Raw genomic sequence first — 14,850 nt, forward strand, 5'->3', positions numbered from 1 at the left:
AAAGTTGTAAATGGGTGTATAGACCTAAATGGCACCATGTAAAAGTAAGAACTTACAGTGAAATTCTTTGTGAATCACCTGTAAGGTAATGCATATTTACCCTCATCATCTTTATCCTCATCTCTAAAATTCAAATTGCTGTAAACATCTTTTATCTGCAAATTATATGTAGAAGTTTGCCACCCCCCCCCCCTCACACACACACACACACACACACACACACACACACACACAACGACTCGGGGGGGGGGGGGGGGGGGGGGTTATTTTGACATTCAAAGCTAAGAAGTCTGCCCGCCTCCTCCTGGCTGGCACAACGCTTCTTCAAGCGCTGCCAGTGCTAGCGGTCGGCCGCGCGCCCGCTCGCTCAGGGCGCAAGCAGCATCACATGCAGCTAGCATAAATGCATGTGATCCAAGTCAAGCCGATTGTTTCAGCGTTGCAGTCACAATGGCCTCCGTCACGTCTCTATCGGGGAAAGTCGCGATTATCACTGGTAAGGGTCATTCTAAGCTGCGGTATTAAAAGACATTTTGACTTCCACTTCCACGGTTTCAGCAGGTTTCCTTATCGTTATCGTTTTCAGAGGTTTCAAGTTTGCATTTCACAATCGGTGGCGACTATCTTCGGCTTCCGAGTGAACCTACAGATATTTGAATAAGATGGGACTGAGCAGGTGTGGAAAATCTCCGGCGCAGGGCAACACTGCAGGCGGTGCAGTTCAATCACGGCAGTCCAATTAGAATCTACTTCAAAGCGTCATTGTGCCTAAATAAGCTTTTGCATTAAAATTTAGCAAAAGGTGAAAAGCGGTGATATGCATATAGACTTTAACCGTTTCGCACCATTTTGTGGCTAGCCTTCTTGGGCTCGGTTCTCTATTAAGGCTTTGCACCTGCAGTGGAAAATTGTATGAATTTTACAACTAAAACTTGAAGATATGCATGACTGAATACAAAAATGATCCCTGGATCCCTGGGGCCTGGATCCACTTGGTTGCAGGGCAAATCATACTTGACATCGGGTCATAGTAGATCTAGTAGGAGCAAACTCTTCAAATAAGCACATAATTAAAGATAATGTTGAAACAATCATCTTGTTTCTCCTTTTATTAGATTGTTCTTTGGCTTTGTTTGAATACAACTTTGGTAGAGTCTACTGAGACTGTACGTATCATGTAGGCCTATGTGTATACAGAGTGTTTTGTTTTGTTTTGTTTGTTTTGTTTTGTTTTGTTTTGTTTTGTTTTGTGTTTTGTTTGTTTTGTTTTGTGTTTGTTTTGTTTTGTATTGTTTTGTTTTGGTTTTTTTTTTTTTTTTTTGGGGGGGGGGGTATCTTGACCTTGCATTACCTCCATCCCATACTAGCCACACTGTAGCTACACAGTGAGTGTAGACCCAGATCTAGGCCCTAGGTCTAGCTGCAGCACTTTTCATTATTTGTATTCATAAATTATGATATTGATTAACTTGATGATGATGCAGGAGCCAGCTCTGGGATTGGAGCAGCAACAAGTGTTCTTTTCGCCAAGCTGGGAGCTAAACTCACTCTGGCTGGTAGGAAGGAGAACAACCTGCTGCAAACTCGAGACTCCTGCCAAGAGAATGGAGCTGAGGAGGTGAGATCAATTCAAGATATTTTTATTGTCATACATATGCATTAGTATTATGTTTCTTTCCTTGCAAACAAAACTTACTGGTCACATCAAGAGGATACAACCAAAGTACTGACAGCACTTAATTTTAACCATGTTGTTTATGACACTATTATCATATAAGATTAAGAATTACTTTTTATCTGATGATAGAGGGCACTGGGAGAAAGGAGGTACTATCAGGGTTCCCAGCCCATCAGGGAAATCATTAAAATGATTTCCCTGATGGGAAGCTATGCTGCCGTTCGAGATTGGAAGCTATGCTGCCGTTCGAGTAAGACGCACTATCTGCGTCAGTGCCCCCGCGTGTGTTAACCTTATGGAGAATCTGTTTTGAGAGAAATACCCCCAGGTTCAGAATTACGTAACGAGACCATGGCCATGAGCATCGCCAAACGTTCCCGCCCTTCACGGACACCTCCCTCTGGTAACCCAGCTGCAGCTGAAAACCGGGAACTGAGCTCTCTACTGCCAAGCGAATTGTTGTCCTCGATCCAGCAAATGATTGACAAACAAACAGATCACTTCCGCAACAGCCTTGGTGAGCTAGAAAAATGCATCCATGATAAACTGAAGGATTTGGACCATAAATTTGAAGAACTAAAAAAGGCTGTGAACTTTAATGCCGGCGAGACGGAAGAATTGCGAGAGGAAATAACTCAAATCAGTGAAAAAGCACAAGCTATGAAGAGGGACTGCAACGCCGAACTGGAGAGACTGGAAGTGTACGTTGCCCGGGAAAACCTGGTTTTCTTGAACGTTCCAGAAGGGCCAAACGTCAACGGGGTAGAAGAAGTTGAGAAAACCTTGAAAAAACTGTACATCGAAAAACTGAAGCTGACACCAGAGCAAGTTGAGAACATAGAGTACCAACGTGCCCATCGAGTGCCTGCCAAGGCTCATCCACGACCAATAAAGGCACGATTTCTGCGGTTCAAAGACAAAATGCTCATTCAACAGCATTCAAAAGCACTGAAAGGAACAAACATTTTCATATCAGATGATTTTCCTCGTCGAGTGCGTGAAGCAAGACAAGAGCAGCTGCCGGCACTGAAGGCTGCAAGGAGAGCGGGGAAAAGAGCCTTCTTCTCAAGAACAGAGCCGACGAAACTCTTCGTAGACTCGGTCTGGATGCAGCAGAAGGACCAACGGAAGTTTGTGGAAATGATGGAAAGAGAAGGAAACCAAAACCGAGCACAACCATCCACGACTTCAGGTGCTGCGCAGGCAGCTCCGAGACGGGGAAACCAAACAGGGAGAGGAGAAGCAGCAGCGGTGAGACCGAAAGATACCCGAAAACCGCTGGCCATGGAGACATGAGTTAAACCGAGGATGTGTGAAAAGTTGAGAAAGCTAACGCCAAAGAAGGAAAAAAAATTGCAACGAAGGAGAGTATCAACTGTCCGATACATTTATACCAGCATGGGCCTACGAGGAGGAAGATTAGTAAGTAAAATGAGATAGAAGTTATCACATATACCTCGGAGGAGAGAGAGAGAGAGAAGAAGGAAAACAAACCACAAAAGAGTCAAAGAATGGTAATCAAGACAGATAGTGCTGCTTATTTGATGGAAAACAACAGAGCTTGCACATAACCCTATTTGTTTTGGCAAAATGCTGTGTTCCATCAGAGTGTTTCATTGTCAGATAATTGCATGAATTTATGTTTTCAATAAATAAGTATATTACTGTTAATGAAAAAAGTATAATGATATTATGGGAAAATGTGATAGTGTTTATCTAAGAAACGCGATAAGTACTGTTTCCATGAAAAGAACAGATAGAAGAAGAAGAAAAAAAAAGGAAATATTTTAAATATTCACTTTGATTATGTTAGATTTATAAGTAATCAACAGAATATGTTTGCGTTAACAAAAAAAGGCGAATGCATTACATTACTGATACACGTGTACATGCATAATGGTGTAGATATCAAAATGCTGTTGTTATTGATCATATGATACTTTGAAAGTTGAGTCATTCTCAAAATCAATTACTGCCTTGTATCCTTATGCAGAGAAAAAATGACAATCATTTATATATTCGACTGTGTAGAGGCATGGTCAAAAGCAAGGTGTATAGACCAAAGGAAACCTATAATAAGTAAGTTAAAGGAAGAAACTGTAATGTAAATACTTTAGGATGAAGTGAAAAAGATGAGGTTATGGGTGCGATATATTCATGTGAGAATCACACACCTGATGAGGTGTTTCTGACCCCCCCCCCCCCTATTTGTGATACACAACATCTGTCGAGTACATTGTAGCCACTGCGTCAAGATAAAAAGCTGAGAAAGGTCCCCCTTTTTTTTATTTTTTTTTTGGTTTTTATTATACGATAATTATCATGTTCTGAGAAAATTACATCTTACATAAGTTCTTGGAAGAATAGGCTGTTTGATACGCGGACGGTAATATTGATTTAATGGGTACAATTTTTTTAACACATTTGAGGGGTATGTTTTCTTAATTCACTCTTCGGGCTAATTTTTTTTCTCATTATTCTCTTATCGTTGGTTAACACTTCTTTGATATTGCTCAAAATTTAATGTATGAGAAGACCAGTGTTTTCGCATTTAGTCTGTTTTAGGAATATTTTGATAAGAATAGTACACGGAACGTGGTTCAATTGTCACAGGTGTCAGTGTCAGCGCGATATGAACACCATGTGTCACAAAGACAACAAATGAAGCTTTGTGTTTTTTGAGGGGGATTTGTACTGAAGACACGTAGTCTATGAATGTTTTACAGTGATTCTGATACATAATCTTAGAGATAAAGAAGCAGTGGAAATGTGGTATCGTAGCATGACATTGCAGGATGGATCGCGTTTTACTGATAAGATGTTCTAACTCCCTATGGGTTGATTATCTGTTATCAAGATAAAGAAAAAAGAATTATACGGTAGATTTCGCTGATGAGATTATTCTGGTCAGTGAGAATGAAGAAGGGGTGAGGGACTCTCATCCGAAAGAATTGGGGTTGTTGTGTAACAGAAGAAAGCAAGTTTGTGTCAAGGGACATGCTGTCCTAAATTCTCTTCTCATCTCTCTGATTCAAGTGAATAGAATTGGGCAAGTCCAAGATAACACGCGCGTTACGTATGGGACATTCAGAGACTTTTATGACCTGAAAAATAGTGTTAATGGCCTTTGATCATATTGAACTTTATCATGGTGATGGATATGTAGGAGAAGTATAATCATGTAAAAAATTGAGAAAAATGACCTTGACAATTATATTCTAGAAGAGAAAATATGTGCCATTACGTATGGGACCAGAAAAATTTTGTTTTTTTGAACATTTTTTTCAACCTCAAAACTCTCTGAAAGTATTTCATTCTACAACTTGTAACTCACTGTGATGAAAGTCACAACACTCAAGATTATCACAGGTAAGTTTCATGTCATTAGGCAAAAAGCTCTAATTACAGGTTCTAATTAAAGACAGACATGACGTGTTACGTATGGGACAGTTACGTATGGGACACTTTGTCCCCCATTCATTTAGTGTGTGGAGAACCATGTTTATGGGTATTTTGCATAATTATTGAAGTAAAATCAGTTGAAACTACTCAAATACTGATCCAGATTGTCAAGGAAACAATATTCCCCAAATATTCACCATCATAGTCATATTCAATCATATTTTCATATTTTTATGACCAATCTGAGTATGCATGCCCTTTGTCCCCCATTCGTTTAGTGTGTGGAGAACCATGTTTATGGGTATTTTGCAAAATAATTCTGCAAAATACCCATAAACAAATTTTTGCATAATTATTGAGGTGGAATCAGTTGAAATTACTCAAATACTGATCCAGATTGTCAAGGGAACAATATCCCCCAAATATCTACCATCATAATCATATTCAATCATATTCTATATTTTTCATGACTAACCTGAGTATGTATGCCCTATTTTTTATCAGGATAGTTACTACTAAAAAATTGAATAGTTTAAAGTGTTTACTTCCATTGAAGAAGGGCAGTTTGCCATTTAGTTTCAATAAAAAACAACTTGACACAAGAAATATTAATTTCAATAGATAAGCAATACCTGCTGCGTGGAATTCCAGTAATCGAGTAGATGTATGATGTCTGTCTAGCAGTCAGGTCATTGATTTGATTCACACCTCAGTATGTATGTACCCATTAATTTTGTTGTGGCTGCTATTGAAAACTGAATAAGGACAATTTGTGTATCACTTGCAATTTAAAAAAAATCATTTTACTTTATTTTTTTTTTTTGATATCACAACCGTTTCAATTTGGATCTCCATCAAATTAACTTTGAATTCCTAGTCTTACAATTGTATGCTCTTTAGTAATTCATATTATTGGTTTCCAGTCATCTCATAAAATGTTGAAAACTGAATCCCCATTTCTACAAAAACTATACCATCCCTTTAATGCTGATTTTCATTGTGTATTTTGCCATCTTCCCCTCCCCCTTTCTGAAAATTGTTCAGTCAAGTTCATGTATTGTTTCAAGTGTCTATAACTCAAAAAGTAGCTGCAAAGTTGGGATGCTTTCTTCAGGATGATTGACCATTTGTGTACAGAGAGACCTTCCCAGCTAGCTACATGCATTCACATGCAATATATATGAGGATGTCCCATACGTAACCCATTTGTCCCATACGTAACATTATTTCAATGCCTTATAAAAAAAAATTCTTTTACTGTTTTTTCTTTTTTCTATGGTATTTAATTTCTCTAAACAATAAATTAGAACTTTCCAAAAGGGCATTCAAATAACCTTAGCAATTTCAGAAAAAACCTAAAAAAATGACCTCATTTTGTTACGTATGGAACATCTCATGATAGGACACGAGCTAATTTGCATAATCATTTGCATAATCCCTAAATTTTCATACCAAGTTAAACTATTTGATGAACTTCTTATGTCCACATATTAATCAAATATCATTTGCTTTCCTTTGGATAAATATGAATTTTTATAAATGTCCCATACGTAACGCTGTGTTTTACATTTATGCAAATGAAGCCCTTGAAATTTGCATAAATTTACGTAATATAATTTTTTCCTCCATGGAAATCAAAACTTCAACTCATAAGCTTCAAAATGATACCAAATATGTCAATATTGAGCAAAGATGAAATTTTGCCTTCTGAGGGGACCTTATCTTGGACTTGCCCAATTCTGTTTATAAGCCAAGGAGATTTTTGCAAATTACGTTAAACACGTGATAAGCAGCGAGTTCAACAATATTTCACGTAACCGAAGGCTTCCAAACCTTATGGTGAATGAATGGTGTTTTTGTTTTTGTTTTTATTTTCATTTTGGTAATCACATTCAAAGGTGGCTTATTTTTGTCTGCCTGATTTTGTTTTTTTGTGTTGTACTGGGGACAAAAAGAAAGAAAACAGATAGTCCAGTAGCCACGAAGACGGATAGTGACATTTCCGAACGGTGCTTGGCCTTTACCCCTTGTTATATAAACTGTAAAGAATTGTATAGTATTTGTTATCATGAAAATAGAGTGGTAGGCATGCTCTCCTTTTTATGGGTAGGGGACGTTCACAAACTAGCACAGGTGTCATAAAAGTATTGACCTGTGTTATAAACACTGGACCAGTGTATTCCTGTTTTTTTACAAGATGGGGCGAGAGATTCTGATAGGAAAGTATTTGGGTTGTTGCATAACAGAAGAAAGGGAGTTTTTGCTAACGCGCTGTCTTTAAGTGAATAAGATTCTGTGTGAGAAGTCAAAGGCGAGTTTTGTAAAGATAAACACTTGACAAGCCTCGAGTCCAATGATGTATACTGTGACGGAGGTTTTACAAACCTGGTGAATGATGTCTTTTTATTTTGGTAATCATCTATCACATTCAAAGGTGGCTTATTTCTATCTGCCTGATTTTGTTTTTGTTTGTTGTTGTGTTGTATTGGGGACGAAAAGAAAGAAAACGGATAGTCCAGTAGCCACGAAGACGGATAATTATATTTCCGAACGGTACTTGGCCTCTACCCCTTGTTATATAAACTGTAAAGAATTGTATAATATTTGTTGTCAGGAAAATAGAGTGCTAAATATGCTCTCCTTTTTATGGGTACAGGGGACGTTCACAAACTAGCACAGCTGTTATAAGAGTATTGAACCTGTGTTAAAAACACTGAACCAGTGTATTCATGGTTATTTATAAGATGGGATGAGAGATTCTGATTAGAAAGAATTGGGGTTGTTGCATAACAGAAGAAAGGGACACGCTGTTTTTACGTGAATAAAATTCGCGTGATAAGTCAAAGGCGAGTTTTACAAAGATAAACACTTGACAAGCCTCGAGTCCAATGATGTATACTGTGACGGAGGTTTTACAAACCTGGTGAATGATGTCTTTTTATTTTGGTAATCATCTATCACATTCAAAGGTGGCTTATTTCTATCTGCCTGATTTTGTTTTTGTTTGTTGTTGTGTTGTATTGGGGACGAAAAGAAAGAAAACGGATAGTCCAGTAGCCACGAAGACGGATAATTATATTTCCGAACGGTACTTGGCCTCTACCCCTTGTTATATAAACTGTAAAGAATTGTATAATATTTGTTGTCAGGAAAATAGAGTGCTAAATATGCTCTCCTTTTTATGGGTACAGGGGACGTTCACAAACTAGCACAGCTGTTATAAGAGTATTGAACCTGTGTTAAAAACACTGAACCAGTGTATTCATGGTTATTTATAAGATGGGATGAGAGATTCTGATTAGAAAGAATTGGGGTTGTTGCATAACAGAAGAAAGGGACACGCTGTTTTTACGTGAATAAAATTCGCGTGATAAGTCAAAGGCGAGTTTTACAAAGATAAACACTTGACAAGCCTCGAGTCCAATGATGTATACTGTGACGGAGGTTTTACAAACCTGGTGAATGATGTCTTTTTATTTTGGTAATCATCTATCACATTCAAAGGTGGCTTATTTCTATCTGCCTGATTTTGTTTTTGTTTGTTGTTGTGTTGTATTGGGGACGAAAAGAAAGAAAACGGATAGTCCAGTAGCCACGAAGACGGATAATTATATTTCCGAACGGTACTTGGCCTCTACCCCTTGTTATATAAACTGTAAAGAATTGTATAATATTTGTTGTCAGGAAAATAGAGTGCTAAATATGCTCTCCTTTTTATGGGTACAGGGGACGTTCACAAACTAGCACAGCTGTTATAAGAGTATTGAACCTGTGTTAAAAACACTGAACCAGTGTATTCATGGTTATTTATAAGATGGGATGAGAGATTCTGATTAGAAAGAATTGGGGTTGTTGCATAACAGAAGAAAGGGACACGCTGTTTTTACGTGAATAAAATTCGCGTGATAAGTCAAAGGCGAGTTTTACAAAGATAAACACTTGACAAGCCTCGAGTCCAATGATGTATACTGTGACGGAGGTTTTACAAACCTGGTGAATGATGTCTTTTTATTTTGGTAATCATCTATCACATTCAAAGGTGGCTTATTTCTATCTGCCTGATTTTGTTTTTGTTTGTTGTTGTGTTGTATTGGGGACGAAAAGAAAGAAAACGGATAGTCCAGTAGCCACGAAGACGGATAATTATATTTCCGAACGGTACTTGGCCTCTACCCCTTGTTATATAAACTGTAAAGAATTGTATAATATTTGTTGTCAGGAAAATAGAGTGCTAAATATGCTCTCCTTTTTATGGGTACAGGGGACGTTCACAAACTAGCACAGCTGTTATAAGAGTATTGAACCTGTGTTAAAAACACTGAACCAGTGTATTCATGGTTATTTATAAGATGGGATGAGAGATTCTGATTAGAAAGAATTGGGGTTGTTGCATAACAGAAGAAAGGGACACGCTGTTTTTACGTGAATAAAATTCGCGTGATAAGTCAAAGGCGAGTTTTACAAAGATAAACACTTGACAAGCCTCGAGTCCAATGATGTATACTGTGACGGAGGTTTTACAAACCTGGTGAATGATGTCTTTTTATTTTGGTAATCATCTATCACATTCAAAGGTGGCTTATTTCTATCTGCCTGATTTTGTTTTTGTTTGTTGTTGTGTTGTATTGGGGACGAAAAGAAAGAAAACGGATAGTCCAGTAGCCACGAAGACGGATAATTATATTTCCGAACGGTACTTGGCCTCTACCCCTTGTTATATAAACTGTAAAGAATTGTATAATATTTGTTGTCAGGAAAATAGAGTGCTAAATATGCTCTCCTTTTTATGGGTACAGGGGACGTTCACAAACTAGCACAGCTGTTATAAGAGTATTGAACCTGTGTTAAAAACACTGAACCAGTGTATTCATGGTTATTTATAAGATGGGATGAGAGATTCTGATTAGAAAGAATTGGGGTTGTTGCATAACAGAAGAAAGGGACACGCTGTCTTTACGTGAATAAAATGCGCATGATAAGTCAAAGGCGAGTTTTGTAAAGACAAGCCTCGAGTCCAATGATGTATAATGTGACGGAGGTTTTCCAAACCTGGTGAATGATGTCTTTTTGTTTTTGTAGTCATCTATCACATTCAAAGGTGGCTTATATCTTCTGCCTGATTTTGTATTTGTGTGTTTTTGTATCGTAATGGGGACGAAAAGAAAGAAAACAGATAGTCCAGTAGCCACGAAGACGGGTAATTACATTTCCGAACGGTGCTTGGCCTCTACCCCTTGTTATATAAACTGTAAAGAATTGTATAGTATTTGTTATCAGGAAAATAGAGTGCTAAATATGCTCTCCTTTCCATGGGTATAGGGGACGTTCACAAACTAGTACAGCTGTTTGAACCTGTGTTAAAAACACTGAACCAGTGTATTTATGGATTTTACAAGATGGGGCGAGAGATTCTGATTGGAAAGAATTGGGGTTGTTGCATAACAGAAGAAAGGAAGGTTTTGTTAACACGCTGTTTTTAAGTAAATAAAATCCCGTGTGATAAGCCAAAGGCGAGTTTTGTAAAGATAAACACTTAACAAGCCTCGAGTCCAATGATGTATACTGCGACGGAGGTTTTCCAAACCTGGTGAATGGTGTCTTTTTATTTTTGTAATCATCTATCACATTCAAAGGTGGCTTATTTCTATCTGCCTGATTTTGTTTTTGTGTGTCTTTGTGTTGTATTGGGGACGAAAAGAAAGAAAACGGATAGTCCAGTAGCCACGAAGATGGGTAATTATATTTCCGAACGGTGCTTGGCCTCTATCCCTTGTTATATAAACTGTAAAGAATTGTATAGTATTTGTTATCAGGAAAATAGAGTGCTAAATATGCTCTCCTTTCTATGTATAGGGGACGTTCACAAACTAGCACAGCTGTTATAAGAGTATTGAACCTGTGTTAAAAACACTGAACCAGTGTATTCATGGATATTTACAAGATGGGGTGAGAGATTCTGATTGGAAAGAATTGGGGTTGTTGCATAACAGAAGAAAGGGACACGCTGTTTTTACGTGAATAAAATTCGCGTGATAAGTCAAAGGCGAGTTTTACAAAGATAAACACTTGACAAGCCTCGAGTCCAATGATGTATACTGTGACGGAGGTTTTACAAACCTGGTGAATGATGTCTTTTTATTTTGGTAATCATCTATCACATTCAAAGGTGGCTTATTTCTTCTGCCTGATTTTGTTGTTTGTGTGTTTTTGTGTCGTATTGGGGACGAAAAAAAGAAAACAGATAGTCCAGTAGCCACGAAGACGGATAACGACATTTCCGAACGGTGCTTGGCCTCTATATACCCCTTGTTATATAAACTGTAAAGAATTGTAATATAGTATTTGTTATCAGGAAAATAGAGTGCTAAATATGCTCTCCTTTCTATGGGTACAGGGGACGTTCACAAACTAGCACAGCTGTTATAAGAGTATTGAACCTGTGTTAAAAACACTGAACCAGTGTATTCATGGTTATTTATAAGATGGGATGAGAGATTCTGATTAGAAAGAATTGGGGTTGTTGCATAACAGAAGAAAGGGACACGCTGTCTTTACGTGAATAAAATGCGCATGATAAGTCAAAGGCGAGTTTTGTAAAGATAAACACTTGACAAGCCTCGAGTCCAATGATGTATAAGGGCAAGTCCAAGATAACGCGCACGTTACGTATGGGACATTCAGAGACTTTTATGACCTGAAAAATAGTGTTAATGGCCTTTGATCATATTGAACTTCATCATGGTGGGGCAAGTCCAAGATAAGGTCCCCTCAGAAGGCAAAATTTCATCTTTGCTCAATATTGACATGTTTGGTATCATTTTAAAGCTTATGAGTTGAAGTTTTGGTTTCCGTGAAGGAAAAAATGATATTATGTAAATTTATGCAAATTTCAAGGGCTTCATTTGCATAAATGTGAAACACAGCGTTACGTATGGGACATTTATAAAAATTCATATTAATTTGAAGGAAAGCAAATAATAATTGATTAATATGTGGACATAAGAAGTTCATCACATAGTTTAACTTGGTATGAAAATTTAGGGATTATGCAAATGATTATGCAAATTAGCTCGTGTCCTATCATGAGATGTCCCATACGTAACAAAATGAGGTCATTTTTTTAGGTTTTTTCTGAAATTGCTTAGGTTATTTTAATGCCCTTTTGGAAAGTTCTAATTTATTGTTTAGAGAAATTAAATACCAGAGAAAAAAGAAAAAAAAGTAAAAGAAATACTTTTTATTAGGCATTGAAATAATGTTACGTTTGGGACAAATGGGTTACGTATGGGACATCCTCATACATATTGCATGTGAATGCATGTAGCTAGCTGGGAAGGTCCCTCAGTACACAAATGGTCAATCATCCTGCAGAAAGCATCCCAACATTGTAGCTACTTTTTGAGTTATAGACACTTGAAACAATACATGAACTTGACCGAACAATTTTCAGAAAGGGGAGGGGAAAATGGCAAAATTATTACACAATGAAAAATCAGCATTAAAGGGATGGTATAGTTTTTTGTAGAAATTGGGATTCAGTTTTCAACATTTAAAGAGATGATTGGAAACCAATTATACAAATTACTTAAGAGCATAAAATCCTAAGACTAGAGGAATTCAAAGTTTATGTGATGGAGATCCAATTTGAAATGGTTGTGATAGTATATATATAGAAGAAAAAAAAGTAAAATGATTTTTTTTTTTATTGCAAGTGATACACAAATTGTCCTTATTCAGTTTTCAGTAGTAGCCACAACAAAATTCATGGGTATACATACTGAGTTGTGACTCGAATCAATGACCTGACTGCTAGACAGACATCATATATCTACTCGATCACTGGGGTTCCACGCAGCAGGTATTGCTTATTTATTAAACTTAATATTTCTTGTGTCAAGTTGTTTTTTATTGAAACTAAATGGCAAACTGCCCATCATCAATGCAAGTAAACACTTTTTATTAAACTATTCAATTTTTCAGTAGTAACTATCCTGATAAAAATAGGGCATACTTGTACATACTCAGGTTGGTCATAGAAAATATAGAATATGATTGAATGTGATTATGATGGTAAATATCTGGGGAATATTGTTCCCTTGTCAATCTGGATCAGTATTTGAGTAATTTCAACTGATTCCACCTCAATAATTATGCAAAAATTTGTTTAAATGGGTATTTTGCAAAATTATTTTGCAAAATACCCATATACATGGTTCTCCACACACTAAACGAATGGGGAACAAAGGGCATGCATACCCAGGTTGGTCATAAAAATATAAAAATATGATTGAATATGATTATGATGGTGAATATTTGGGGAATATTGTTTCCTTGACAATCTGGATCAGTATTTGAGTAGTTTCAACTGATTTTACTTCAATAATTATGCTAAATACCCATAAACATGGTTTTCACACACTAAATGAATGGGGGACAAACTGTCCCATACGTAACTGTCCCATACGTAACACGTCATGTCTGTCTTTAATTAGAACCTGTAATTAGAGCTTTTTGCCTAATGACATGAAACTTACCTGTGATAATCTTGAGTGTTGTGACTTTCATCACAGTGAGTTACAAGTTGTAGAATGAAATACTTTCAGAGAGTTTTGAGGTTGAAAAAAATGTTCAAAAAAACAAAATTTTTCTGGTCCCATACGTAACGGCACATATTTTCTCTTCTAGAATATAATTGTCAAGGTCATTTTTCTCAATTTTTTACATGATTATACTTCTTCTAGATATCAATCACCATGATGAAGTTCAATATGATCAAAGGCCATTAACACTATTTTTCAGGTCATAAAAGTCTCTGAATGTCCCATACGTAACGTGCGCGTTATCTTGGACTTGCCCGGTGATTGATATCTAGGAGAAGTATAATCATGTAAAAAATTGAGAAAAATGACCTTGACAATTATATTCTAGAAGATAAAATATGTGCCGTTACGTATGGGACCAGAAAAATTTTGTTTTTTTGAACATATTTTTCAACCTCAAAACTCTCTGAAAGTATATCATTCTACAACTTGTAACTCACTGTGATGAAAGTCACAACACTCAAGATTATCACAGGTAAGTTTCATGTAATTAGGCAAAAAGCTCTAATTACAGGTTCTAATTAAAGACAGACATGACGTGTTACGTATGGGACAGTTACGTATGGGACAGTTTGTCCCCCATTCATTTAGTGTGTAAAGAACCATGTTTATGGGTATTTTGCATAATTATTGAAGTAAAATCAGTTGAAACTACTCAAATACTGATCCAGATTGTCACGGAAACAATATTCCCCAAATATTCACCATCATAATCATATTCAATCATATTTTTATATATTTATGACCAACTTGGGTATGCATGCCCTTTGTCCCCCATTCGTTTAGTGTGTGGAGAACCATGTTTATGGGTATTTTGCAAAATAATTTTGCAAAATACCCATAAACAAATTTTTGCATAATTATTGAGGTGGAATCAGTTGAAATTACTCAAATACTGATCTAGATTGACAAGGAAACAATATTCCCCAGATATTTACCATCATAATCACATTTAATCATATTCTATATTTTTTATGACCAACCTTAGTATGTACTGTATGCCCTATTTTCATCAGGATAGTTACTACTGAAAATTTGAATAGTTAAGTGTTTACTTCCATTGATGAAGGGCAGTTTGCCATTCAGTTTCAATAAAAAACAACTTGACACAAGAAATATCAAGTTTAATAAATAAGCAATACCTGCTGCGTGGAACCCCAGTGATGGAGT

The 14,850-nt window shown here is 36.7% G+C and overlaps 1 protein-coding gene across 1 annotated transcript in view; it reads left to right on the plus strand.

Moving 5' to 3' along the window:
- Positions 1-430: 430 nt before the first annotated feature.
- Positions 431-14,850, plus strand: part of LOC139719075 (3-oxoacyl-[acyl-carrier-protein] reductase FabG-like) — a 36,406-nt gene continuing 21,986 nt past the window's right edge. The window contains exons 1-2 of the mRNA XM_071630516.1: positions 431-496; positions 1,485-1,618. Coding sequence (XP_071486617.1) covers positions 451-496; positions 1,485-1,618 — 180 coding nt within the window. The 5' untranslated portion in view covers positions 431-450. The remainder of the gene's footprint in view (positions 497-1,484; positions 1,619-14,850) is intronic.

This window comes from Diadema antillarum, unplaced genomic scaffold (assembly GCF_040938485.1).
Source record: "Diadema antillarum isolate AM-2024a unplaced genomic scaffold, OU_Dant_1.0 scf00000103, whole genome shotgun sequence".
In the NCBI taxonomy this organism is placed as follows: domain Eukaryota; kingdom Metazoa; phylum Echinodermata; class Echinoidea; order Diadematoida; family Diadematidae; genus Diadema; species Diadema antillarum.